General features: G+C 41.0%; 1 protein-coding gene across 1 annotated transcript; it reads left to right on the forward strand.

Annotated features, from left to right (window-relative positions):
• Positions 1–1,747: 1,747 nt before the first annotated feature.
• NEK5 (NIMA related kinase 5) lies at positions 1,748–25,671 on the forward strand. Its single transcript, XM_056856667.1, has 22 exons — positions 1,748–1,864; positions 5,029–5,125; positions 6,044–6,141; positions 7,117–7,200; positions 7,285–7,355; positions 7,700–7,786; positions 8,342–8,396; positions 10,742–10,942; positions 11,333–11,399; positions 12,898–13,034; positions 13,739–13,935; positions 14,392–14,458; positions 14,688–14,807; positions 15,911–15,994; positions 17,109–17,216; positions 17,416–17,496; positions 18,421–18,492; positions 18,980–19,103; positions 19,526–19,648; positions 21,553–21,690; positions 23,526–23,637; positions 25,370–25,671. The coding sequence occupies exons 1-22, from the start codon at positions 1,748–1,750 to the stop codon at positions 25,584–25,586; spliced, it is 2,457 nt and encodes an 818-aa protein (XP_056712645.1). The 3' UTR covers positions 25,587–25,671.
• The last annotated feature ends 33 nt before the right edge of the window (positions 25,672–25,704 follow it).

Consider the following 25,704-nt stretch of genomic DNA (forward strand, 5'->3'; position numbering starts at 1 on the left):
TACTTTTTTAAAAAGTCTTTGGCAGTAGGTGATGTAAAAGATATTAGACTCTGGAGAACAGTTAAACTTAATAAACCAATGGTCTGATTCAGTGTAAGGCAGATCCATGTTCATTGTACTGTATCGGGGAGGAGGTATAACTCAGTGGTAGAGCATCTACTTGGCATGCAGAAGCTTCGGTCCCTTCCATCTCAAGTGCAGAAGCGGTCAGGCAGTAGGCGATGTGAAAGACCCCTGCCTGAGACCCCAGAGAGCCTGTGCCAGTCAGAGTAGATTATACTCATCTTGATAGACCAATAGTCTGTCTCAGTATGGAGCAGCTTCAAGCATTCACTCCATGCTTGTTTGGAAATAACAAAACCACTCCTCGTGGCCCTCTGCAGTACATGTGCACATGCGTGCGACTGATAGCAATATAGATGGTCTGACTCGGTATAAATTGGCTTCATTTGTTCACCTCATTCCACTGATGATTTACACCCAAAATATAAAACCACCTCTTAAGGAGCTTTGCAACACATACACACTGTACTGATAATGAGAGGATAATGAAAGGACATTAAAGCAACACCTGACGCACTGAAAGAGTGGATCTTTAGCAACACTCATCAGCTGGAAGGAAAATCTTCCAAGCTACAGAGTGTGTGTAAAAAAGAAAAGACTTGTCCTTTCTTTCCCCTTTTCTGATTCCATACATGCAAAATAATGCTATTAAACGAGAGTTACATGATTTTTCCCTCTATAAATGGAGGGGGGTATGTTGTACACATTGAACACAGGTCCCACATGCAAGGTCCTGATAACCAATCTGCAATAATTATCATATTCCCCCAGTTCTGTAGCTGTGACCACAAATTAGTTTTGATGCTTCATTTGTAATCACTGGGTTAAGGTGAGAAAAATCTTTCCCCCCTCTTCTTAACAATCTGGTTTGTTTCTTTTCTTCCTTACATTTCTATCCCAGCCTTCTTCCATGTTGGCATCATCCCATTTTCCCCCATACATACAACAACACTGTGAAATAGATTAGGTTAGGATATTATGCACGGGATGGAGAAAGTGGATAGAACTGACTCTCCCATAATACTTGAATTCAGAGTCACCCAGTGAAGCTGATGGGCAACAGATTCAGGACAAACAAAAGAAAGTACTTTTTTCACTCAACAAATTATTAAATTGTGAAACTCACTGGTACTGGATGTAGTGATGGTTGCTAGCATACAACTTTGAAAGGGGATTAGAATTGATTTATGGGGGATTGGTCCATCACTGGCTACTAACCACAATGATTAAAGGGAAACTCTACATCCAGAGGCAGTAAAAGTTTGTATTCCAGCATTCAGAGGCAACATCAAGAGGAGGCCTTGGCCTCTATGCTTCATAGATTGGCTTTCCAGGTCAACAGATTGGCAACTATGTGAAAAAGACTTCTGGACTAGATGAACCACTGGTCTGATCTAGCAGGGAACATTCAATTTTTTTTCTTATGGTAGTCTGCTGGCCCAACATCATCCTGTGAGTTTTGTAGCCTGAACAGGAATTCAAACCCATGCAAAAGTCCAACACTCTAGCCACTATACCACACGTTTCCAAAGTAATTACGTAATAAAATCCAGTTACCCATTTTTTTGCATGTGAACAAATAACACTTAAAGTGTGAGACAGAGACTTTGTGAAAGTTTTATATTTCAAATATTCATAATTGTTATATTTTTGTATTTCAGACGTTTCTCTAAAACAAAACACCATGGACAAGTATGAAATAGTTAAAAAGATTGGGGAAGGTGCCTTTGGCAAAGTATTCTTGGCTAGAGGAAAAGAGGATAACCAACAGTGTGTTATCAAAGAAGTCAATTTAACAAAGGTAAACTACCATTGTTTTTCAATCAGCAATGTCTCATTGAACCATAGGTATACCTCTAACTAGGCTTGTGAAAGAATGTTTGCTGAGTGACTAACAAACTTCTTCATCTGCAATATGCAGCTGGTAGGAAGAAGTGAAATATGTTCTATGTGTGTGTTAGGTGCTATCAAGTTGATTCTGACTCATGGCAACTTTATGAATCAAAGTCCTCCAAAAGTCCTATTGTTAACAGGCTTGTTCAGGTCTTGCAAACTGAGGGCTGTAGCTTCCTTTGTAGAATCAATCTATCTCATGTTGGGTATTCCTCTTTTTCTGCTGCCTTCAACTTTTCTTAGCATTATTGTCTTTTCCAGTGGGCCTTGTCTTCTCATAAAGCTATCCAAGTGTGATAGCCTCAGTTTAGTAATTTTAGCTTCTAGGAACAGTTCAGGCTTGATTTGATCTAAAACCCACTTATTTGTCTTTTTGTTGTCTGTTCTACATACCATGAAAGTCACGCAGTGGTCCAACCATTAGGGCAGCTCATGGGAGGGTGGATGAGCTGTAATGTTTTAGAATACAGTAATGTGAAATACAAACCCAACTGTGGTCTGTTGTCTAGGTAGTTCACATATTCATGCAAACAGAAACAGAGAGAATGAGCAAGAAAAACTTGTATAGGTAAATTATGAAGTTGTAGCCAAAGGCTGCAAAGTCACTCCCATCAGATACTTTCTGAAATATGTTACCTAGCCATTGAAACATCCGCCAATACTGCTTCTGTGCCTTTCAAAGTGCTTTTTCAGCCAGTTACCAGTCTTTAAAACCCACTAGATTAGTGTTACACTGGCCATGTTGATAATTGGCATGCTTTCATTTATATTCTGATGTATTTATTTATTGTATGAGCACAGAGTCCATCCATCCCCCTCCCCCAGAAGAGGCTGTGGCTCAGTAGTGGAGCACCTGCTTGGCATACAGAAGGTCCCAGGTTCAAGCCCCAGCATCTCCCACTAAAACGCTCAGGTGGTAGGTGATGTGAAAGACGTGAGATGCTGGAGTGCAGCTGCCACTCTTAGTAGGCATTACTGACCTTGATGGACCAAAGGGTCTGATTCAGTATAAAGCAGCTTCATGTGTTCACCAGCAGTGAACTGATCTGAGAGACCTGCATGCAAAATTCACAGTTACAGATAGTTTCTTCCAAAGAATAGCAGAGGTCACTGAAATGCTTGACTGTAAGACTGAGATATTCCCCCAGGCCTATGGTTGAGGGCAGCGACGGTTTTTCCATCTAACTAGCCTCGTGTGTCCCCCCCTTTTTTCTGTTTGGTTATGTTATTGCTCATATTACCATAATTTTAATTCTTATTGGTATGATGATTGTTGTTTTTTCCGCTTCCCTTTATTCCTTCCCCTCTGTTGGGGAAAAACCCCCCCCCCCATTATTGTGATCATTTTAAGGGCGCCAATAGAGTTTTTTAGTTACTAAAGATTTTAACTGTAAATTATGTTCTAATTGTTGAATATATTGTAAGCCACCCCAAGCCTGGCTGTAGCCAGGGAGAGGCGGGGTAGAAATCTAATAAATAAATAAATTAACCGAAGGAATCAGATCTTTAAAAGTTGGTCCTAGTTTCAGCACTGAATGAAGTTGTTGTCTCAGTCTGCCAACCCTGTTCACATTGCATTGTCAGCCAGAACCCGTGATGCGTGCATGAAACAACTAGACATTGAATTTTTCACATGCTTTTAATTTGCAGTATTATTACTAATTACGAGTGATCTCACTCTTGAGCCTTACAGCAGCTTGTGATATGCTCTTCCTCTCCCTGACCTGCTGTGTGGTCCTCCTTGGACTCATCTCACCACGCAGGAGGGAAGCAGCTGGATTATGGGGACAGAGCTGACTTTTTTCAAGCATCATTGGGAGAATCAACAATGCTATCCTATATATGTTTTCTCTGAATTGTCCCATGTTATTCAGTGGGGCTTACTCACCAGAAACAGACCTGAGTATTAAAGCATCAAAGGACTGTTTGTGGACCCTAGTAAAAGCCCCTAGATACATTTTGATCCTGTTGCTGCATCATCATTATCATAAGAACATAAGAAAGGCCCTGCTGGATCAGACCAAGGCCCATCAAGTCCAGCAGTCTGTTCACACAGTGGCCAACCAAGTGCCTCTAGGAAGCCCATAAACAAGACAACTGCAGCAGCATTATCCTGCCTATGTTCCACAGCACCTAATATAATAGGTCCTCTGATACTAGAGAGAATAGGTATGCAGCATGACTAGTATCCATTCTAACTAATAGCCATGAATACCCCTTTCCTCCATGAATATGTCCACCCCCCTCTTAAAGCCCTCCAAGCTGGCAGCCATCACCACATCCTGGGGCAGGGAGTTCCACAATTTAACTATCTTTGTGTGAAAAAAAACTTCCTTTTATCTGTTTTGAATCTCTCACCCTCCAGCTTCAGTTGGATCCTGTGTTCTAGTATTATGGGAGAGGGAGAAAACATCATCATCATCATCATTATTATTACTACCTTCATTTATAGCCCACATTCCTCAGTGAACTCAAAGTGGGGTACAAAATCTGAACAGCAATTCCATCAGAGAGCAAAGACCTCCGCTAAACAGTACAGAAGGACTAGGATTACCGAACCTAGAAAAACAATGCAAACGAAAACTGGTCTAAGGCATGACATACCATAATGAAGAAAGGGGGTTATGAAGGGTAGATAAAAAATAATAAAATAAAAGGAGGTAATATGTACAATAAACAGTGGCAGTAGACCACATTACTGTTCCTGATAGAAGTGACCTCCTGTGCTGTTCCACTATATCACTATTCTAATCCCTTTCTAAAAATGCCCCCCAAACATTTCTGTTTTGCACATTCTGTGAAATGATAGAAATGTGGGAGCATTCCAGACCACTTCAGGCAGGCCATTCCACAAGGTAGGAGCCACCACAGAGGCAGCTCCTCAATGGGGCTATTGCTGATCTTACCCATTTGCAGGGTGTCACCTTCAGAAGGCGTTGCTCAGAGAAGAGAAGCTGTCACGGGAACACACCCTTAACCACTGTCGCAGTGTTCATCATGATTGCCATTTACATGATAGTCGGATGAATATGAGTTTTACTTCTCTGCTAACTTGTTTCTAAACTAATTTAGATGCCAAGAAAAGAAAAAGAATCATCTCAGGAAGAAGTTGCTCTCCTGGCCAAGATGAAGCACCCTAATATAGTAGCCTTCTACTCTTCACTTCAAGGTCTCCTTTTTATCTGTGGTTGTCATTTTTTAAAATCCTCTTTAAATGTTTTCCCCCCTAGCAGTGAAAAGTAAAAATACCTGGGGGAAATTGGGGGAGGGGAGCTGTGACGGGAACCTGGTGTCCTCCTTTGCTTCTAAGTCACCCTAATTCCTAGCGTAAACAGTTGAAATTATGCTATAGGTCTGATTTGTATTTTGAAGCATCCTGAGTGCTTCACGGATAAAATAGATGAGCTCTTGCTTTCGAGGGCTGACAATATGATGGGGTAATTTCTGGCTTCCCACCCACCCACTTGTAGTCTTCTATCATAACTGTTGTTGCTTTGAAGCAAATTTGTTTTATTATTAGGTAAATAATGGAGTGAGTGTTCCTGGTCTGTTGCTAGGGTTGCCATCTTCAGGTTGGGAAATATCTTGAGAATTTGGGGGTGGATCCTGAGGAAGGTGGGGTTTGAGGAGGGGAGGGACTTCAATGGAGTATAATGCCATAGAGTCCACTTTCCAAAGTGGCCATTTTCTCCAGGTGAACTGATCTCTGTCATTTGGAGATCAGTTGTAATAGCTGGAGATCTCCAGCTACCACCTGGAGGTTGGCAACCTTATCTGCTGTTGGTGTCAACTACTTTCTGAAGGTCAGCTATTTTTATTGACCTTGCTCTTTTGGTTTTAACCAGACTGCTTGATCAAACTGTTTAGAAACAGTTTAGAAACAGTGAATAGTTGTGAATATAAAAATTAAATAGCATATGTCTTTGAGCAGATTTTAACAGAACATCAGTTAAAAAGGAACAATACCGCTGCTTCTTGTTTTGTTTTGATTGAATTCACCATTGATGTATCAGCTGCGATGAAAGCAGTTAATTGATATATTTATAAATACAAAAGTGTATTCAAAGCCCAATATATTTTATTGTAGAGAAAAATAAGCTATTTATTATTATGGAGTACTGCAATGGAGGTGATCTAATGAAGAAGATAAAACAACAACGTGGCATGTTGTTTGAAGAAGACAAGGTAGGATTGCATTTTGAAGAAGTATTTTTCTGCATTCCATCCCTCGTTTATTCATCACAGAATGAAAACAAAACAAAATAGTTTGCACTTGTCTGTTGTTGACTGGATTTCCTTATGTACAAATGTATATTTTGACCTTGGAAATACAGATGCTAGGACCAAGTTTGGGGAAGGTCAGCATCTGTCAACAGTGGCATGAGAACTCACACCTCCTTCTTTTTTGAGGCAACCCTCTTAAGGAGAGCAAATCTCAAAGGCACATTTACAATGCGATCCTAAGTCAATGCATTTAGAAGAGGATAACTCTGTTAAGGATTGCACTGTCAAGCTATCAGTGCAAGTATGCTTTTAAAAAGGTAAAGGTCCCCTGTGCAAGCACCGGGTCATTCCTGACCCATGGGGAGACGTCACATCCCGACGTTTTCTAGGCAGACTTTGTTTGTGGGGTGGTTTGCCGTTGCCTTCCCCAGTCATCTTCCCTTTACCCCCAGCAAGCTGGGTACTCATTTGACCGACCTCGGAAGGATGGAAGGCTGAGTCAACCTTGAGCCGGCTACCTGAAACCGACTTCCGTCGGGATCGAACTCAGGTCGTGAGCAGAGCTTTTGACTGCAGTACTGCAGCTTAACACTCTGCGCCACGGGGCTCCTTAAGTATGCTTTTAACCGGGTGTAATGCAGTTGCTGCCTGATTTTACCATCCTTTATACTAGTAGAACTGCCATTGCAGCTAATGGATGTGTTTCTGGTGTAAGGGCTGAGGAGCCACCACAGAGGCAGCTCTGTGCTGCCGCTGTAGAATCTACATTTTATTATTTGTTAATATTTGGGGAATATAGTACTCATCTAATAATATTTCACTTTTTACTGTGCCTTTGAAGAAACATTTTTTTTGTATTTCTTTTTCAACAGTCTCGTCCTATAGAAATTTCTGCGATCTAAAATATGTTGTGTATTGTGTTTTTTTTGCATATAGATCCTGGATTGGTTTGTACAGATATCTTTAGGACTAAAGCATGTACATGACAGGAAGATTCTACACAGAGATGTAAAAGCACAGGTGATTTTTGGAGCTCATTTTTCATTCATTATCAAGGCAAAAATATTCATTCTGTTTTCAGCATGGCATACCATTTTGTTGCAGAATATTTTCCTCAGCAATAATGGAATGATAGCAAAACTTGGAGACTTTGGGATTGCAAGAACATTAAGCGAGTAAGCATGTTCTGTTGTTGATGCTGTATCTTTAAATGATGACTTTGTTCCGTAGTGTATTGAGATGGAGAAAAAAGTGGAGAACAGTTGGTAATGTACATACTCAATTCATTATAACTTATTCTTTTCATATTAGGGGTGGCATTGGTCTCTCTTAGTAGATTGTGGTAGTACACAAACTCAGTAGTGTGAATGTTTCCTAAAAGACAATTAGTTTACATTGAATATAATTTTTGTACAATACAAGGTATCTATAGCCATTTTTCAGATGAATAAAACTTTTAAAATTCTTTCAGATTTTTTGTTGTTCAAACACATGATTTTTTAATCACTATTTTCTTTAGTACTATGGAATTTGCTTGTACCTGTGTAGGAACACCATATTACCTGTCTCCTGAAATCTGTGAGAACTGCCCATATAACAATAAAACGTAAGTACCAGAATATTTCTCAGTGGCTTTCCATACCATAAAATAATACTGCATTTTTTCTTGTGTCATAATATTGCACAAAAATCTGAAACAGTTTTACAGTCTCATTAAGAAATTCTCTCTGCCATTTTTCAATATGGCAACTCCCCCCCAGATAGATTTTTTTGAACTTTCAATTGGCTTATTGCAGCTATCAAATGAACATACCTTGCAATTTTCAGTTTTTTTATTGTAAATATTTAGGTTGGGTCTGTAATGTTGGTAATTGCACTGGACTAATGGCTTGAAAAAGTCAGAACCAGGTTTTTTAGTCATTTCCTTCTAGAGGGAATGGCCCTCAGCAAAGTATGGTGTAATTAGTCCTCTCGGAACAGTAACATGTTATGGAACCAGCTCCTTAATAAGGAAATAGCTTTCATATTATACAGCAAATCCTACATTTTGTTTAAAATTGAATACTGTGAATTATGTTGCTGAACACAGAGCTGAAGAGGATACCTTTGTTGGGTTGCTAGATTCAGTTTTCACTGATACACTGATTGTTTCCTTTTACAGAGATATATGGTCTCTTGGATGTGTCTTATATGAGCTCTGTACTTTAAAACATCCTGTAAGTATTTTTCTAAGTTGATTAGTCATATGGCATTGAATGTAATATCCCAACTAAAGATGGTTCCAGTGTGGCCTTTCAGTGATAGCTGTTGAGACCAGATTAGGCAAGATGGTGGCAGATCTATGATTGAAGCAACAGTTCCCCCCCAAATGTTAAAAAGCTACCACAAGGGAGAAGGATCAGGGTCATGGCTCGGAGGGCTGGGGAGTTTAACCCTTTATTCACATGCTGTTTTCTGTGTTTAATTCCTCCCTGATGATATTTGCACAGGGACAAGAAACTTGTAGGTACCCACAGATTGATGGAAAGTGCCATCAAGTCACAGCTGACTTACGGTGACTTCGTAGGAGTTTCAAGGCAAGAGATAAGCAGAGGTGCTTTGCCATTGCCTTCCTCTGCATAGCAACCCTGGTGGTCTCCGCTCCAAGTACTAACCAGGGCTGACCATGCTTAGCTTCTGAGATCTGACAAGATTGGGCTAGCCTGGGCCATCCAGGTCAGGGAACCCAGAGATTACCTGTATATTTTCCCCACTGGCTTTTGTGGGTTAATTTAAATTGGGAAAATGGTACATGTGAAGGGTTGATGCCCCATCCCCAGTGCTGTGTTCCGGATCTACTTTGGGCTCTTCTGGCAGTTGCTTTTAATATTTGAAAAGGAGTAAGAGATCTGATTGCTTATCTACCATTTCATCTAGTTGAGCCCTTAGAATCATTACTGAAAAAGGCAATGTAGGTGCTCCATTGTGAACCCTCTAGGAAGCCAGGTTATGTAGATGTGGCACAGAAAACCCCATTTCCAGATGTAATATGGTAAGAGGTGCTCAGTCATTTCCTAAACTAACATTGTAGGCTATATAATCAAAAATCACATGTGATGTTTAACAGGTTTGTTCACAAAGTCGTGGAACACTTGCACTAAGTTCTCTCATTGTCTTGAATCCTGCCAAAAATTACCACCGGCAGAAGCATTTCCATCAGTGGAGTGTGACTTTCTCACTTCCTCCTCTCCTGCTGCAGCCCAAATCCCACCCCACACACACCCTGCTCCTGAGGGAACCCAAGAACAGCATGAGAGGAAAGTTGCTGTAGGAGGGAGGAATAAACAAATACTTCCCCATCAGTGGAAATTTTTGTTGGAATCCAACCCTTTGCAAATTGGCATCCATCCAGTTGCGCACACCTGTTGAAATCAGGAGGATTAAAACAGGTAACTGGGTGTGTAAAATCCTACAGGTACCTAAAGACATTTGTTGACTTGTTTATGCCATTGAAAGTCAGGTCCTTTGGAGACAAAACATGGCAGAGTGCCACAAATGAAATATGATGAGTCTAGGATAGCCAGTGAGATGCAATCCATTATTCAACAGGAACCGAAGTAAGGCAGATAAAGGGTGATTCAGCATACTGTTTGTAGAGATCTTTAATCACAGTCTTGACATTAAAAATATGCATTTTCTTTCTGTGGAGGAATTTTTGCTTGACAAATCCAGTGCATTTTCCTTAAGGTACTGTTCTGAAGAAATTACAAATTATATACCTTGAAAATGGTGCACGTTGTGCGAGCTGCATACACCTGCATAGCTTACTTTCTCAGTGCAATAATACAGTTTGTTGCAAAATTCAGATTACGCAGGGAAGAATTGTTAATAGTACAAGGCAAAAGAAGACATGGGATGGAAGGTGGGAGTAGCAGAGAGAAAAGGAGGCTCGGGATTGAGAAATCTTAACCCTAAATTGCTGGAATCCCTGAGTCTTTAGTAGATGCTGATCACATGTATTCATATCTTATTACAACAGGAGGACTAGATCTTTTTTCTTTTAAAAAAAATAAAGGATAAAATCTGATATTCCCCAGTAGCAGATTGTTAGCCTTTTCCCAACTTGTTGACATACATGTAGGGATAGCCATTCATATTACCTACAATGTAGTCTTTAGCATTTGAGATGAAAGGAGAAGACATCACAAATGAGGGGTAATAAAGCTAGCCCGATTGATTGGGATCAAGAAGCAGTTTTTCTCCAGGGCAGATTGGCCAGGGATCCTGGAGGGTTGTGTTTTTTTGTTTTTTGTTTTGCCATCTTCTGGGCATGGAGTAGGGGTTACTGGGGGTGTGGGGGTAGTTGTGAATTTTGCTGCTTTGTGCAGGGGGTTGGACTAGATGACACTGGTGGTCCCTTCCAACTCTATGATTGGAAGACCTTACTAAAGAGAAGGCCATGACTCCTTTTTCCTAGTTCATCTTTGGCTGTCTGCTAGCACTTTTAAATGTTTGTGTTTGAATTAGCACAGGGCCACAACATGTGGCAGCTTACTATTTATGGAATGTATCTTAATGTCAGTTTGAAGGCACAAATATACACCAGCTCATGCTGAGGATCTGCAGAGGCCATTTCGTGCCGGTATCTACAAAGTATTCGTATGACTTGAGAACTTTGATATCCCAGTTGTTTAAAACAGCTCCAAGAAATCGCCCTTCTATCAACTCCATATTGAGAAAGCCCTTCTTGGAGAAGCGAATAAAGAAACATTTATCTCCAAAGGTGAGTGTCTCTGATGTGGTGGAGGGAGATACCAGGAAGCTCAACCCAATAAAAGAATATAAGCTATCTCCTCCTTTCTTGGTTGTTAACAATACCCCTTGTCCTCTTTTTTTTCCTGTCTTGGTGGGGAGGTACATCCTGTTTCTTTTGTCCTCTGTGCATTCTGCGTGGTGTCTAGGGAGGTGTTCATTAAAGAATCGAGTTGTCCTGCGAGCAGTGCTGCTTTCCATATGAAAAATAAAGACAAGGTTTTTGTGTGTCCCGCACCTTGGGCTGCCAGAATGAGCTTGTAGCTTGGACAACTCACTGTATAGGACATGTCTGGGTCAACATATATACAGCACCAAGATAAGGTGTGTTTGTACATATATATCTGTTATTTGCTTCTAGGTAATGGAAGAAGAATTCAGCCACACCGTTATTCACAGAAAAAGACCACTGGCTTCAGTGTCATCTGGTAAGTTATTGCAACCTAAAGTTTGAAATGGATATGTTCATAAAATCTAGTTTATTTTCAACTGAGGCTGGTCCTGAGTCAATATAACACATTTCAAGGACCAAAAATGCTCTTCAGTGAATAGGCATCTAGTTAGTCCTTAAGGAGAAGTGCAACAGCAAGACCGCTCTTCAGCAAAGCATTTAAGCATATGGGCCTTGTTGAACAGGGCTGCTGGCACTTGAGATTTCAAGATTCGGCCTCCATTTGCAAGCGCTGAAGGTGAGAAGTAGTATCAGAAGCTCTTTGCCTTAAGGAGAAGTGCAATAACAAGGCCAGCGTGTCCAAATTTTCTCTAGTACAATGTGTGTACTGTTCACAAGATAGCACTGAGCTAAAAGCAGGTATGTTACTCTGTTACCTAAAAAAACATGATCATGGATTAGAACATGTGTTTTATAGGTACCCGAGTGTTGTCAAGTTGCAACTCACTTATGGCAACCCAAGCACGGGGCTTTCAAGACAAGTGAGAAGCAGAAGTGGTTTGTCATTGCCTTCCTATGTACAGCCTTCCTTTGTGGTCTCCCATCCAAGTACTGACCCTGGTTAGCTTCTGAGATCTGATGAGATAGTGCTATATCATTCCGCCTTCCCTCCCACATCTTTTGGAGGCATGCCAAAGCAAAATACAGGAAGATATATCAAAAGTAGAGGTGTATTGTAAACTGCAAACTGAAAATACCATGTGAACCCACAATATGAAAAAAATGTGACAAGCATACAATTATAAACAATATTCAAGGTACCCATAAGAAGTGTATAAATACACAGAAAAATGGATAGTATAAATGTACATCAAAAGGCATTAAGACATATGGCTCCTTCTCAATGTCATTATATATTTAAACATTTATACTGTCCATTTTTCTGTGCATGTATGCACTTCTTATGGGCAAATTAAATATTGTTTATAATTATAAGCTAGTCAGTTTTTTCATATTGTGAGTTCAGGTGGTCTTTTCAGTTCGCAATTTACAGTTCGCCCCTACCTTTGATATACCTTCTTTTACTTTTGTACTGGTTTTGCATTCCTTCAGGGTGTTCTCCCCCCAAACACACATGTTGTCATTTTTTAGCCATACTAGTGCAACACCTATCATTATGACAGGCAAAATGGCAGTCTGTATTGCCTGCACATTAGTCACAAGTTACAGAGCCATATTGCATGCATGCAAATGTATTTATTTACTACATTTTTATTCTGCTTGTCCTCCAAAGAGTTCAGAGTGGTGTACATTGGCCTTTTCTCCTCTATTTAATTCTCATAACAACCCTGTGAGGTGGGTTAGGCTGAGAGGGTGATAGACCCAAGGTCACTCAACAGGCTTCCATGGCAGAGAGAGGGTATGAACTTTCATCCTGTGAATGGAGCCCATTCAGTCTAAGTCTTTTGTGTCATACCTATATAATGCACTTTAGGCATGATTATCAAAATATTTTAATTATATTCTTAAATCAGCTCCTAAAGTTCAGAAATTAAAAATCCATGGTCATCATCCTCCAAGACGCAAGATGGAAATGCATGCTGGAAAACAAAAATTATTATGTAAAAATGAATACAAATCTCCTTTAAGACTCCAGGACCCTGTTATCCAGGTAAATAGAAAATTCACTATGGATTCTTTTGTGTTATTTGCTTTTGCCTTGCAGCAGTAAGTAACAATAATGATGTTTGCCTGAGAAGGCTTATAAGGTTTACAGTCAAGTTTTACTTAATTATGTGACTGTGAATTCTGGAGGGCTGATGATGGAGTGGATGGAGTGGAGTTGGCATTTATAGAGCAGGTTAAGAGCTTGGAGGTATTCACAGGCACAGCCTTGATATTTGAAAAGCAGATTGGCATAGTGGCCAAGAGTGCCTTCCATCATTCTGCATCTGGGTTGCCAACTCTCACCCTTCTTGGATTCAGATGATCTAGCCACGCTGATCCATGATTCAGTAACCTTGCAGTTGGACTACTGTAATGCACTCTGTGTTGGCCTGCCCTTGAAGACTCACTCTTCCTTGGAAAGGTCAAAGCAGTTTGCACGTGCAGTATCACCACCTTGAATGTTACTTTAATAGAAAGGCAGGATAAAAGGCTGGGTTAAAATAAGCAAATGAGTCTCTCAATAATCTTCCATACAAGCACTGATCAATTCCAGACATCCTTTGAACAATGGCACACCATTGAGTACTCCCAGGCCATTCATTGAGCCCAAGATAGAGTAATTGTGATTACAAAAATGTAGAAACATTCAAATCTAGAGTTTTGGATTTGTTGCCTTAATAACTTTCTCATGTGTGATTATGTTTTCAGCACAGGAATCCCAGGGTTAAGTTGTGTGGGAAGCTAGAGGCTGTCCAAATTTGTAGGCCCTATGACCACTATTATGAAAAACTTGACAAGTTGCGGAAGAGGGCCTCTGGGGAAGATGACTGTCCTCATATTAGCCAAAGAATGGAAGACTATTTTAAGGAGAAAGGACAAGAACCACCACCGCCACCACCTCATTGGTAGTAAAAAAAAATTATTGAGTGTTTATATATCTAATTATTCTGATAACAGGAATTCCTAGCTGTATAAGAATCTGCAAGACTATTAGTTTATTCCAGCTACCCCACCGATTTCCAGCCTAAGCCTGTAATTTTGTCCTGTTAATTTTCAAAGTAAAAACTCCAAAATGAAACTAAATATCAGCAATTTTGATTACAATGTGCACTTTGAAATATATTATAGTAGGCAGCTGATACAGGCAGTAGTCAGCTGTTTTCAGGTAGTGGCGTCCTGGAATTGTTAGGCCATTCATAACCAAAACAGAGATGCAAAATGAAAAAAATAATATTTGACATCTAATATCTTAATGCAGTTTTTCATATTACATACAGCTAATAGGAAATCAGCAATTAAACATAAAATGCCATATCCATCTCCTCATCAGTTTCTCAGTCAGTGTTTCTGCTTCCTCTTAGGCCTGCAGACTACCTTCAAAGACGATTCAATGCCCAGCAATACAAGATAAAAGTAGAGAAACAACTTGTAAGCCAATACTAATTCATAAAATGAATTTATAAATTAGAACGGATAAATTAGTGAAATTTCTGTGATTATTTAGTGCAGAAACCCCAGTGGAATGCTTTTAAAAACATGTCAACATGAAAAGCTACTGTGAACGTATACATTTTAATTTTGTTGTTCAGTGGGGTGGTTTCCATAAAGGAAAGGAAATCCTTTTCATATGTTACTGTTATATTCTCCAAATTAATAGGGGCTGCGACCATCATCTGCAGATCCCCGCTATCATGAGATGCAGAATCAGGAGATGAAGGAGGAGAAGCTTAAAGTCCCCCCAAAAACTCATGCTCAAAAAAATGAAATGAAAGAACAGGTGAGAAAGAGGAGTTGCATTGCTCTCAATAATTTTCTCCCAACAATATTACCGTATATACCCATGTATAAGCCGACCCGCGTATAAGCCAAGGTGCCTAATTTCTCCCCAAAAATGGGGAAAAATTAGGCACCCGCGTATAAGCCGAGGGTCGGCTTATAACCCCTCCCCCCCCCCCCGCAGGCTTACCTTCAGGCCCGGCGAAGGCGGTGGTGGCGGCAGCGGGCCCCCCGCAGGAGGCTTCCCCCGGCCCTTCCAGGGCGGGAGGAGCCGGGCGCGTCCGGTGGCGGCGGCGCGGCCTTGCAGTGGCCGCAGGAGGCCCTCACAGGGCACTCCTGGCCCGGGGAAGCCGCATGGGCCCGGCAGCGGTGGCGGCGGCGATGGCGGCGGCGGTAAGTAGCCCCCTCCCTCCTCCCTCCCTCCTTCCCCCAACCATATTGACCCGCGTATAAGCCGAGGCCGGCTTTTTCAGCCCTTTTTTGGGTTGAAAAACTCGGCTTATACGCGAGTATATACGGTAGTACTCTGCTTGGATATGGTTTGAGGAAACTGTAAAACCTTTTTAAACCACATCATTTATCATGGATGTAAGCCAGATACCAGCAGAGTAATCCTAATCAGAAATATACCTTTGTAAATCCATGGGCCTAGAAGGGTGTATCTCTGTTTAAGATTGCAGTGCAAGCTTGCTAAGATAATATCCAAATAGTATATCTATGTAAAGCTACTATGAAAAGTCCACAAGACACATCTTTGCAGAGCAAGATTTGAGCCCAGTAGCACCTTTAAGACCAACATGATTTCCAGGGTATACGCTTTCTAGAGTCAAACCTCCCTTAGTCAGATACTTTCTGTTCTAGTCCAGTTAGTTTTAAAGGATATTGCCCAATTCAGATCTTTATGATGCTTGTGGAAGTGTACTGTAAGGCGCATTCCTTATAGGGATGTGGTTTTGAGTTTAGCCAGGTGTCAACAATCACATGATTCATCTTGATGGCTATACTAGCCTCTAATTACTTAGATGTGCCTGTCACATGTATTAATGATGTTATGTTTAAAGGTGCATGCATGCTCAGTTGGTTTTTAATTCTGATATTCAATAGGAATACCTAGAAGAGCTGCAGAAAATTCGTCAACAATACCAAAGCGAAGTCAATGACATTAAGCTTAGAGCAGAAACATTTGAGGTAAATTTCCCCACTCCAAATATTCACCCTGTCTTTCCCACACTTCCATTTCCACAATGTGAAGAACTGATAATGTGATCAATTAAAAAGGGTTCCAGTTCTTGAAATAAAATATTGTAATCATCTGTTCTAGCAACTTGTTAAGCATTCAGAGAGAGAATATGAGATTCTTGCTGCAAGACCCCTATCATCTTAGGATGCTCACTACTGAACAGAACACGGTGGGCTGCCTTCTGAGAAGTGGGAGTGGATCTGTTTATGGAATGGATCTTTCCTGTTGTTCCCCCTTCCTTTGCAACCCCCTCGGTGCCCCCTGAAAAGAAGATCCTGAGGGTTCATAGACTTTTTGGAATGGTGTGACAAGTTCGGCAGAAGGATACAACTCAAAGGGGAAATTTATGTAAAACACAATCCCCTCGCTTTTGTGTGAGCAGAAGTATTGAGAATGTTGAACATTCAGTGCTGTACACTTCATACCAGAATATTGTCGAAGGCTTTCACGGTCAGAGTTCATTGGTTCTCGTAGGTTATCCGGGCTGTGTAACCATGGTCTTGGTATTTTCTTTCCTGACGTTTCGCCAGCAGCTGTGGCCGGCATCTTCAGAGGAGTAACACTGAGAGACACTGTCCTTCAGTGTTACTCCTCTGAAGGTGCCGGCCACAGCTGCTGGCGAAACGTCAGGAAAGAAAATACCAAGACCACGGTTACACAGCCTGGATAACCTACGAGAGCTTCATACCAGACTTGTAAAGCACTTCCTCCTGCCAAATTTCAACTTATTGGTCTTAGTTGAGTAGAAAAATTCTTCGGAGAATAATTTTACTTATCCCTGAATGCAGATTTTGTTTTTTTAGTTTGTATTTTGGGTTCTGGAAATTATATTTGGACTGGGTGCTTTTCAAAGGTGTCCTTTTATTCTGTCATATCTTTATTTGTGAGTTAGCCTTATTTCATTTTCATTATTTTAACAATCTTTTAGTTTCATTCTAAAACTCACATTTAAATTTTGTAAGCATCCAGAACACAGAGAGTTGTTAAATTACCCTCTGCTACATCTAGCACTCTTTTTAATCAGTAAAAAAAAAGTGTAACTAAGTATGGTTTATCCTAAAGGAGAAAACAAATGTAAATGGGAAAACCTACCTTGTGAAACAGAAGAAGACTGAGGACCAGTCTGCCCACAACAGTGACATCCCTGGAGGAAAAGATGATCCAGTCCAGGTATTTTTAAAAACAATTTTTAAAGTTTTATTTCAATACACACACATATAAACTTTAGTGTCATGCCAGCTCCTAAGACACTTCCTCTCCCTGGTCAGGATTGGGCTGTCCAAGTAGAGTAACTCTGCATAGGATCGCACTGTAAGAATACTGTATTTTAACTGTGCTTGTTTAAAACAGTTGTTTTTATCTCTTTAAGGTTATTGAACAAAACTTGAAAAAACTTGGACTGCGTAATTGGCAAGAAAGAAATGTCGCGGAAGCAAAACACAAAGCAAAGGTTAAAGATTAATAGATTTTCTTTATCTTTTCCCCCTGTTCTTCTTGTTTTGACTTTTTATGCTGATAACTCCAGAAATTGATTTCATATGGCATTTTATATATTTAAAACATAACGGTATTTCCCCCATTTCTTGGGTGGGAGGAAGAACCCCTCAAAATAATATACAATAATTTAAAAATGTACAGTAAACAGAAAAATACATACGCATTAACCCAAGTACATTAAAAGCAGCCAGCAGGTGAGAAAATGTTTTATTGTTTTGCTGGATTTATTGTCATAGTTTTATTGTAAGCTGCCTTAGTATCTCTCTTAGTGAAAAGCAGAATTTATTCCTTATTATAAATATGTGTTGAGGAAAAGTGGCGTTGTATAGCCTGATCTCATCAGATCTCAGAAGCTCACCAGAGTTGGTATCTGGATGGGAAACCACCAAGGAAGGCTCTGCAGAGGAAGGCAACAGCAAACCACCTCTAAAAATTTCTTGCCTTGCAAGACCCTTGCTGGGGTTGCCATAAGTTGGTTGCAAGTGGCAGCACTGATGTATGTACAAATATGTGTTGTTTCTGGCCATCAGTCTTGATCAGTGCTGTAATGAACATCCCAGTCAAGTGGTGGGGGCATAAGCCATAAAGAAGCTTCATCTTATTTAACTTTCTGCTAGTCTGTTACAGATGCCCACATACCCTGGGAACGGGAGGGAAATACAGGGCATAGCTGAGGACTGATGTTCCGTTCCATCTGGCAGGAAGAATGACCTCCCCCACCCCCGGTACTGCACAGACCTCTGCCTGTATTTCAGGTAGACAGATAGCAGGAGGTCTTTATTTTTTAAAACCACGTTTTGTGCACTTCAGAATTTAGCATCCTTTTATCAGCTATTTATTTTTGCATGTTATTCAACTGCTTAAAACTATTTTTCAGGGAGGTATAAAGTTTCAGATTGACTTAGAGGATGGTCTTCCAGAGGTGAATAATTCCCAAGGCGAGAATGAGGTAAATAGCTTTGTGTAACACTATATAGCAATACCCCATTCTGATGATGTGTTTGGATCACAGGCAGACCCGTCTTTTCCAGGCATCTCAATGGGGTGAACATCTGTGTTTGCATTCTGCTTCCTCCATTGGAATAAATGAGATAGCCACAAATGGAAGAATTATGTGTGCCGACAAATTAACATACATAGATTCCTGGAAGGGTATGATTTGTTGCCATAAAATCTGACACGCTTGTGTAAGATTTGCTTTTTTCCAAAAGAAATTTTGGAGAAAGATTTGACTTTCCATAACGAGAGCTCTTGCTGAAATTAATGTCTTCAGTTCAAGATGAAGGATTAGTGGATTCCGCTGGTCTAAATTTGTCAGGTTATTGCAGTTCTTTACTTTTGCTTGTTTTTCTTGAAGGAGAGGTTTTCGTAGGAAAGCCAAACAATGTGAGTGAGCTAAATATGTTTCAACATTGATTCTTTTGTTCTGATTTCAGGAACAGAATACGCTTAATGAAACCTTGACTTTTGAGGCTGCGAAAAATCTTAAGGAAAAGCTGACAAATGTCTGTAATGATTATACTGACAGAGCTTTGGCGGAATTACGCTGTTTGGAAACAGGTATTTGTCTCGAAATTGCTAGACTTATTAGGATGGTGTTCCCTTATTAGTTAGCCTTGCATTCCTACACATTCAGTTTGGTATTACATATAAACTTTGAGAGCTGTTTCATGCAGTTGTTTCCTCACCATAACATGACTCCCAGTGGCCTGGGACCTGATCAGCTCTTTAAAAAAGATAGAAACTTTGTTAGGCATGTGGCCAGTCCATACACAAGAATGGACTGCAGGACTTTATCACAAAGTCTTTGCCAAAAAGACATGCAATGGACAAAAAGAAAACTCTCTGAACTCTTTTGTGTGTCAAGACTTTTTGTAAGCCTCCTTGATCAATTATTGACAATGGGAAATAAATGTCAGTCATCAGTATTGCATCCACGCACAGTTAAAAACAATTAACAGTCACCTCATCTTTCTCCTTAGATTCTGAGAATGAAGATGATTCCATAGCAAACAGGAAGCACTGGCAGGTTTCAGTCCCACAAACTGTCCTGAATCTCTTAGGGAATGCAGATGTTACTACTGGGTCCCCAGCCACGGATAAAGGTGATTTTTGTCACATATTTTCTGTCCTTATAATGAGCAGACAGAAAGAGGGAAAGATTTGTGGGATCCACTACAGGTTTGTCTTTGCACTGGAGTGTGACATGCAGCACATGTTTCAAAAAGAGAGGTGTCTCTAAAGGTTAGAATGTACTGGTTCCATACTGAAAACTCCCAATCAAGCATGTTTCCATGCTCAGAGCAATTTGCATGCAGAACAAAGTCCATTAAAATATAAGAATTGTACAATAAAACCCTAGGCAAGAAGGCCTCATATCAGAGTTGGAGGTAGTGGAAAACCATGTCTTAAGCCCAGTTTTTGCAGAATGATTTATCATCTCAACAAGGACTGCTGGCTTATTATCTTGGACTTGGTTACTTCCCCTCCCCACTTCCTAGATGTGGAATTGCCCAATAGTGTTCTTTCGTTGCTATATTTAACAGTAAACGGGCTGTGAATGTGGATGACAAAAGCCACACAATAGGGCCAGCCAAAGACAATATAGGGATCTCTGTATCCTGAAGGGGACTCCCCAGGTATGCACAACATTTGCAAATTAACCCAAAGGAGGAAAAACATCAAAATGGCTTGATGAAAACTAAATATGATTTGGCTAAAACAGAATGATGAGGGCTACTTGATACTCGGCAGCCTTCAACATTCTGTTCTGGCTCCAGTGTATTCAGCTTTCATATTTCAGTTTTAAAGAAGAAAAGGGAAGGAGAGATCAGTCTGCTCAAGCCCCTGAAAGCTTACAGGATCCTGTAAGGGTGGTGGTGGTGAGATTTATTTGGGGTGGGATATTTCCAAATCATTCCCCACCCCGCCTGTGATCATTCATGGATTTTCAATTTCTGTAGATAAAATGTTGGGGGGGGGGTGAGTAGGGGCTGCTTCTGCAGCATATTGAAGATAGTGGGGGGTTTATTTGACCTTAGTGAAATTTCATCCCTATGTTTTCACTGGAGTGGTGGTTCAAACTATTGTGAGATTTTCTGTTAGCATGATATGCCAGGTGTGGATCATTCTTAGTGTGTATAATCTCTCAAGTGGAGTGAATATTTTTTCAGGGGGGGAATTGCATTTTTTAAAATCTTTGATTGATTCAAAAGGGGCCATGGCTCAGTGGCAGAGCATCTGCTTGGCCTGCAGAAGGTCCCAAGTTCAATCCCCGGTACCTCCAGCCAGACAAATCAGGTAGCAGGAGTTGTGAAAGACCTCTGCCTGAGACCTTTGAGAGCTGCTGCCAATCTGAATAGACAGTACTGACCTTGATGGACCAGAATCTGATTCAGTATAAGGCAGTTGCATGTGTTCATGTATGCATTTCTAAGATAGAAGAGTCCTCATACTACTTTCCCTGCCCAAATGTGGAACTATGCATAATATTAGATCCATGAACACAAGACATTCCTTATCTGACAGTAAGAAACCTTTGACAGTAAGAAACTTCTGCAGTATTCACACTCAGCTGGTATGCTTTCCAGACAGTTGCTTGGAGGAGGCGTTTATTTAGGTATTCATACCACTGTAACATTGCTATCCCCACTTGTCTGCACAACAACCCTGTGAGGGACATTAGGATGAGTGTGAATGAATGGCCCAGAGCAACCCATTGAGCTTCCACAGGAGAGCAGGGATTCAAACATGGTCTCCCAGGTCCTAGACTGACAGTTTAACCATCACACCACGCTGGCTCTCAGGCACCCAGTTAAATACTGCATATAAAAGAATGGGCTAGCAACCAATTTCTCTGATGGAAAAAAATTATTCTTGCAGGTGCGATGGAAAAGAGGCTGCAAAGGGACCAAAAACCCTGATGCTGGGGAGGAAGTGGGGGAGTGTAATTCAGTTTTATATGATCATCTTATTAACATGCAGTGAGCTAACATACTCTGTTTCTCAGTGGACCCAGTGATGATTACGCCTTCAGAATTCCATGAAAAAAGGAAAAAATGGAGCCAAGAATCCCCTGGGACACTACTGAACATGTTAGCAGAAGCAGAGTGCTCCAGTGACACTGTGAACCAAGCCAGAGAACCCAGTAAGTCATTTCTCACCTGGTCCTAAACAGCAAAGCAATTCACAGCCAAGCAGAAAACATCTAGCTTCTTAAAATGTAGTTTATTTGTAGGACAGCTAGATTTGAGTCCAGTAGCACCTCAGAGACCAGCAGGATTGAACATCCCTAATCCAAAAATCTGAAATGCTCCAAAATCTGAAACATTTTGAGTGCCGACATGACGCCACAAGTGGAAAATTCCACCCCTGACCTCGTGTGGTTCAAGGTACAATGAATAAGCTGAAACTTAATTCTGATAAGAAGTTCTCTGGGCTAGTATAAAGGCAGACCACAGACTTGAGATCTCTCCTGTTGATGGGGTTACACTCCGTTTGAAAAGCCAGGTTTGCAGCTTGGGCATACAACTAGGGGAGGGGCTGTGGCTCAGTGGTAGAGCATCTGCTTGGCACACAAAAGGTCCCAGGTTCAATCCCCGGCATCTCCAGTTAAAGGGACTAGGCAAGTAGGTGATGTGAAGGACCTCTGCCTGAGACCCTGGAGAGCCATTGCTGGACTGAGTAGACAAGACTGACGTTGATGGACCAAAGGTCTGATTCAGTATAAGGCAGCTTCATGTGTTCATGTGACACATCAATAACCACAGGTGAAAACCAGGTGGCTGCGGTGGGTCAGAATGCTTTTGCCCAGCTTTGGCTGGTGTATCTACTGCATCAGTTCTTGGTTCAGTCAGATTTAGCCAGTGATCCATGCCTCAGTTACATCTGGACTGGACTGTTGCTCTACTTGGGGCTACCCCCTGAAGATTGTTTGGAAGCTGCATCTGGTGCCGAATGCTGCAGCTAGACTGCTGGTCAGGGCCAACTTTCGGGAACATGTGACTCCAATATTACAGCAATTACACTGGCAACCAATCAACTCCCAAGCCCAATTCAAGGCTCATCTTGTACATATACAGGAGACAGGGACATTTTGGTCGCAGCCCCAGGATCATGGAACAACCTCCCCAGGGAGGTGAGTCTGGCCCCCTCACTTTGGATCTTTAGGAAGCAGTTGAAGATGGTTTTACTTAGGACTGCATTTGATTAATTTACCGGCCCTCCTAAATTGTGATTTTTAACTTAACATATATAAAACAGGATACACTAAATAATTATCTATGTTGCAAACCGCCTTGAGTTCCATAAGGTAGAAAGGTGCCTAGTAAACGTTTTAAATAAAACAAACAAACAAATGTTTTAAATGTCAACGACTCTTCTGTTTTGCCTCCCTCTCTCAAGCCAAATTTTGTTTAGATAGGGCCAGTTCTCCCTTATATACTTTTAATGGAAGGTTTCAGTGAGAAAGCTGCTAGCATTCTGGAAATCTTTTATGGTTTCAAAGAAATGTATTCACATGATCTAATTCTGTCCTAAAAATTAGTACGTGTAATACTTTGGTGCCTAAATGCCTTAAAAAAACGGATTAGTTGTAAAGTACAGGCGTCTAATGTCATGATTGCAAAGGGGTACACGTGTTAGTCTCTCATGGCAAAAGTCCAGCAGCACCTTAAAGTCTAACAGCACTTACTTAAATTTTCAGTTTGATCTCAATTTTATTTTCAGACCTCATATTGGAAATAAATGTCTTTCAGGTGCCACTGGGCCTCTGCTTTAATTTAACATCATACCACTAAAGCGTGGGGCTTTGTCTAGCAGAAGGCTCCCAGTGCCAGTGGAAGGCCCCGCTGTTAGCTGTTTGGAAATGCTGGACACCACCAAATATAATTGTTTATTTAGAAAATTTCTCTATCACCTTTCCAGAAGTTCAAGGGGGCTTTCAAAATTACAACCAACTAACTAAAATGTTTTCCTCTTCAGAGGAGACAGGAACCCCACCAACGCCCAAAACTGATGAAGCCAATTCAGAATCGAGCTCTGCTGTTGAAGTGGATGAAGACAGACTTGAGCCAAGATCGGATGACGACGACACGTAAGTCAGGGCAGTTAATACAGCTGCTTCTTTGAGAAAGTCCAGGCAGCATCATGACTTTGTCTACCAACAGTTAACACGCCCAATCTTAAGGCTTTCTCCAAGACTGTTGTTGCTTAAGAATAGGGAGTCAATGACTAAATTGACGGAACAGTACTTCTGCCTAGATTGACACTAGCAACTGAGATGCAACTGAGGGAGATCACTTCTGAGTACGCTAATGTGTGTCTTAAGTCAGGCATCTGTTTGCTTTGTGCCAACCTCTTAGAAAATGGTTGTCTAAATGTTCCATTGTGTAGTGGCCCACATGGGATTTCCTTTGGAAACTCCAATGGCTGTTGGCTGGGTGTGTAGTCTTGCATATCATAGGGGGTTACTGCACTTGTATTCCCAGCAATGTATTAAGAGTTTGAAAATGTTATAAAAAATACTGTTCGCACTTTCTATGTATTCCCACTGGTGTATTGAGTTTGAAAACGTTATAAAAAATACTGTTCGCACTTTGTTTGGCCCCTTTAGCTTTGAAGACGTTTTCCAACCATTTATAAGCCGTGGTATCCAAAAACCCTTTTAAAGCGATGGGGGTTACCACACTTTGTATTCCCAGTGATGTATTAAGAGTTTGAAACTTATAAAAAACACTGCTTTAAAAGGGTTTTTGGATACTACGGCTTATAAATGGTTGGAAGATGTCTTCACAGCTAAAGGGGCCAAAGTACGAACAGTATTTTTTATAACGTCTTCAAACTCTTAATACATCGCTGGGAATACATAGAAAGTGTGAACAGTATTTTTAAAAACGTTTTCAAACTCTTAATACATTGCTGGGAATACAAGTGCGGTAACAGCCGATGTTTTTTATAACATTTTCAAACTCTTAATACATCAGTGGGAATACATAATGCGGTAAGGCCCATAGCCATTCTACTTTTCCCATGATGGTGTGGCTCAACAAAGCCTACTGCTGTCACGACAGGACCCAGGGCTGCCACTACCCTACTCCTGTGGAGGGTTCTGTTCACACAAACAGCACATTCAGATAATCCTGCTTAGGTCACAAGCTTTCACCTTGCCAGAGTGACTGTATAGGAACCACCCATATCCAGAGTAACCCTCTGATCAAGCCTGAACTGTCCCTAGAAGCTAAAATGACTTACGAGGCTATCGTACTTTGGTCACATTATGAGAAGACAAGACTCACTGGAAATGACAATTATGCTAGGAAAAATATTGTCGAAGGCTTTCACTGTCAGAGTTCATTGGTTCTTGTGGGTTATCCGGGCTGTGTAACCGTGGTCTTGGTATTTTCTTTCCTGACGTTTCGCCAGCAGCTGTGGCAGGCATCTTCAGAGGAGTAACACTGAAGAGACACTGTCCTTCAGTGTTACTCCTCTGAAGATGCCTGCCACAGCTGCTGGCGAAACGTCAGGAAAGAAAATACCAAGACCACGGTTACACAGCCCGGATAACCCACAAGAACCAATGCTGGGAAAAGTCGAAGGCAGCAGGAAGACCCAACATGAGATGGATGGACTCTGGAAGCTATGGCCCTCAGTTTGCAATACCTGAGCAAGGCTGTTAACAATGGGATGTTTTGGAGGACATTTATTTATAGGGCCGCCATGAGTTGGAAGTGACTTGACAGCCCTTAACATACACACGCGCGCACTGGACAACTTGAGAATGGTTTAAAAACCTCTGAATATTCATTTTTTTGCCATTAATTATATAGTAACTTTGAAGAATCTGAAGATGAATTGAGGGATGAGCTGATAGAATCCCTGGAGAAAGTAATATCATCACAGGAAGAAGAGGCTTTAAAAGCTCCAGATGAGTCAGTGGACCCAGATCAACGAGAAAGAGACGGATTAACTGATAAAACACCTGGTGGAGGTTTGGAAGAAAATGGTGAGCTGACTGGAAACAAACAGGAAGCTGCAGTCAGTTAATAGAACCTTGCACAATAGTTTCTAAAGACTTACAGCAACCAGAGTTTGCTTTACAAAACTAGTGCCTGTTTGTAGGATCAACAGCCATCACGGTGTAGTAAACCAAATATCAGGTTAC

The sequence above is a fragment of the Euleptes europaea genome, chromosome 10 (genome assembly GCF_029931775.1).
Source record: "Euleptes europaea isolate rEulEur1 chromosome 10, rEulEur1.hap1, whole genome shotgun sequence".
NCBI lineage: Eukaryota > Metazoa > Chordata > Lepidosauria > Squamata > Sphaerodactylidae > Euleptes > Euleptes europaea.

What these genes read in the sequence shown, in the direction of transcription:
- NEK5 (XM_056856667.1), top strand. Translation starts at nt 1,748, where the DNA reads ATGGACAAGTATGAAATAGTTAAAAAGATTGGGGAAGGTGCCTTTGGC. An exon ending in GAAAAGATGATCCAGTCCAG is followed by an intron (nt 17,217 to 17,415) that starts GTATTTTTAAAA and finishes TATCTCTTTAAG; the next exon opens with GTTATTGAACAAAACTTGAA. An exon ending in ATTCCCAAGGCGAGAATGAG is followed by an intron (nt 18,493 to 18,979) that starts GTAAATAGCTTT and finishes TTCTGATTTCAG; the next exon opens with GAACAGAATACGCTTAATGA.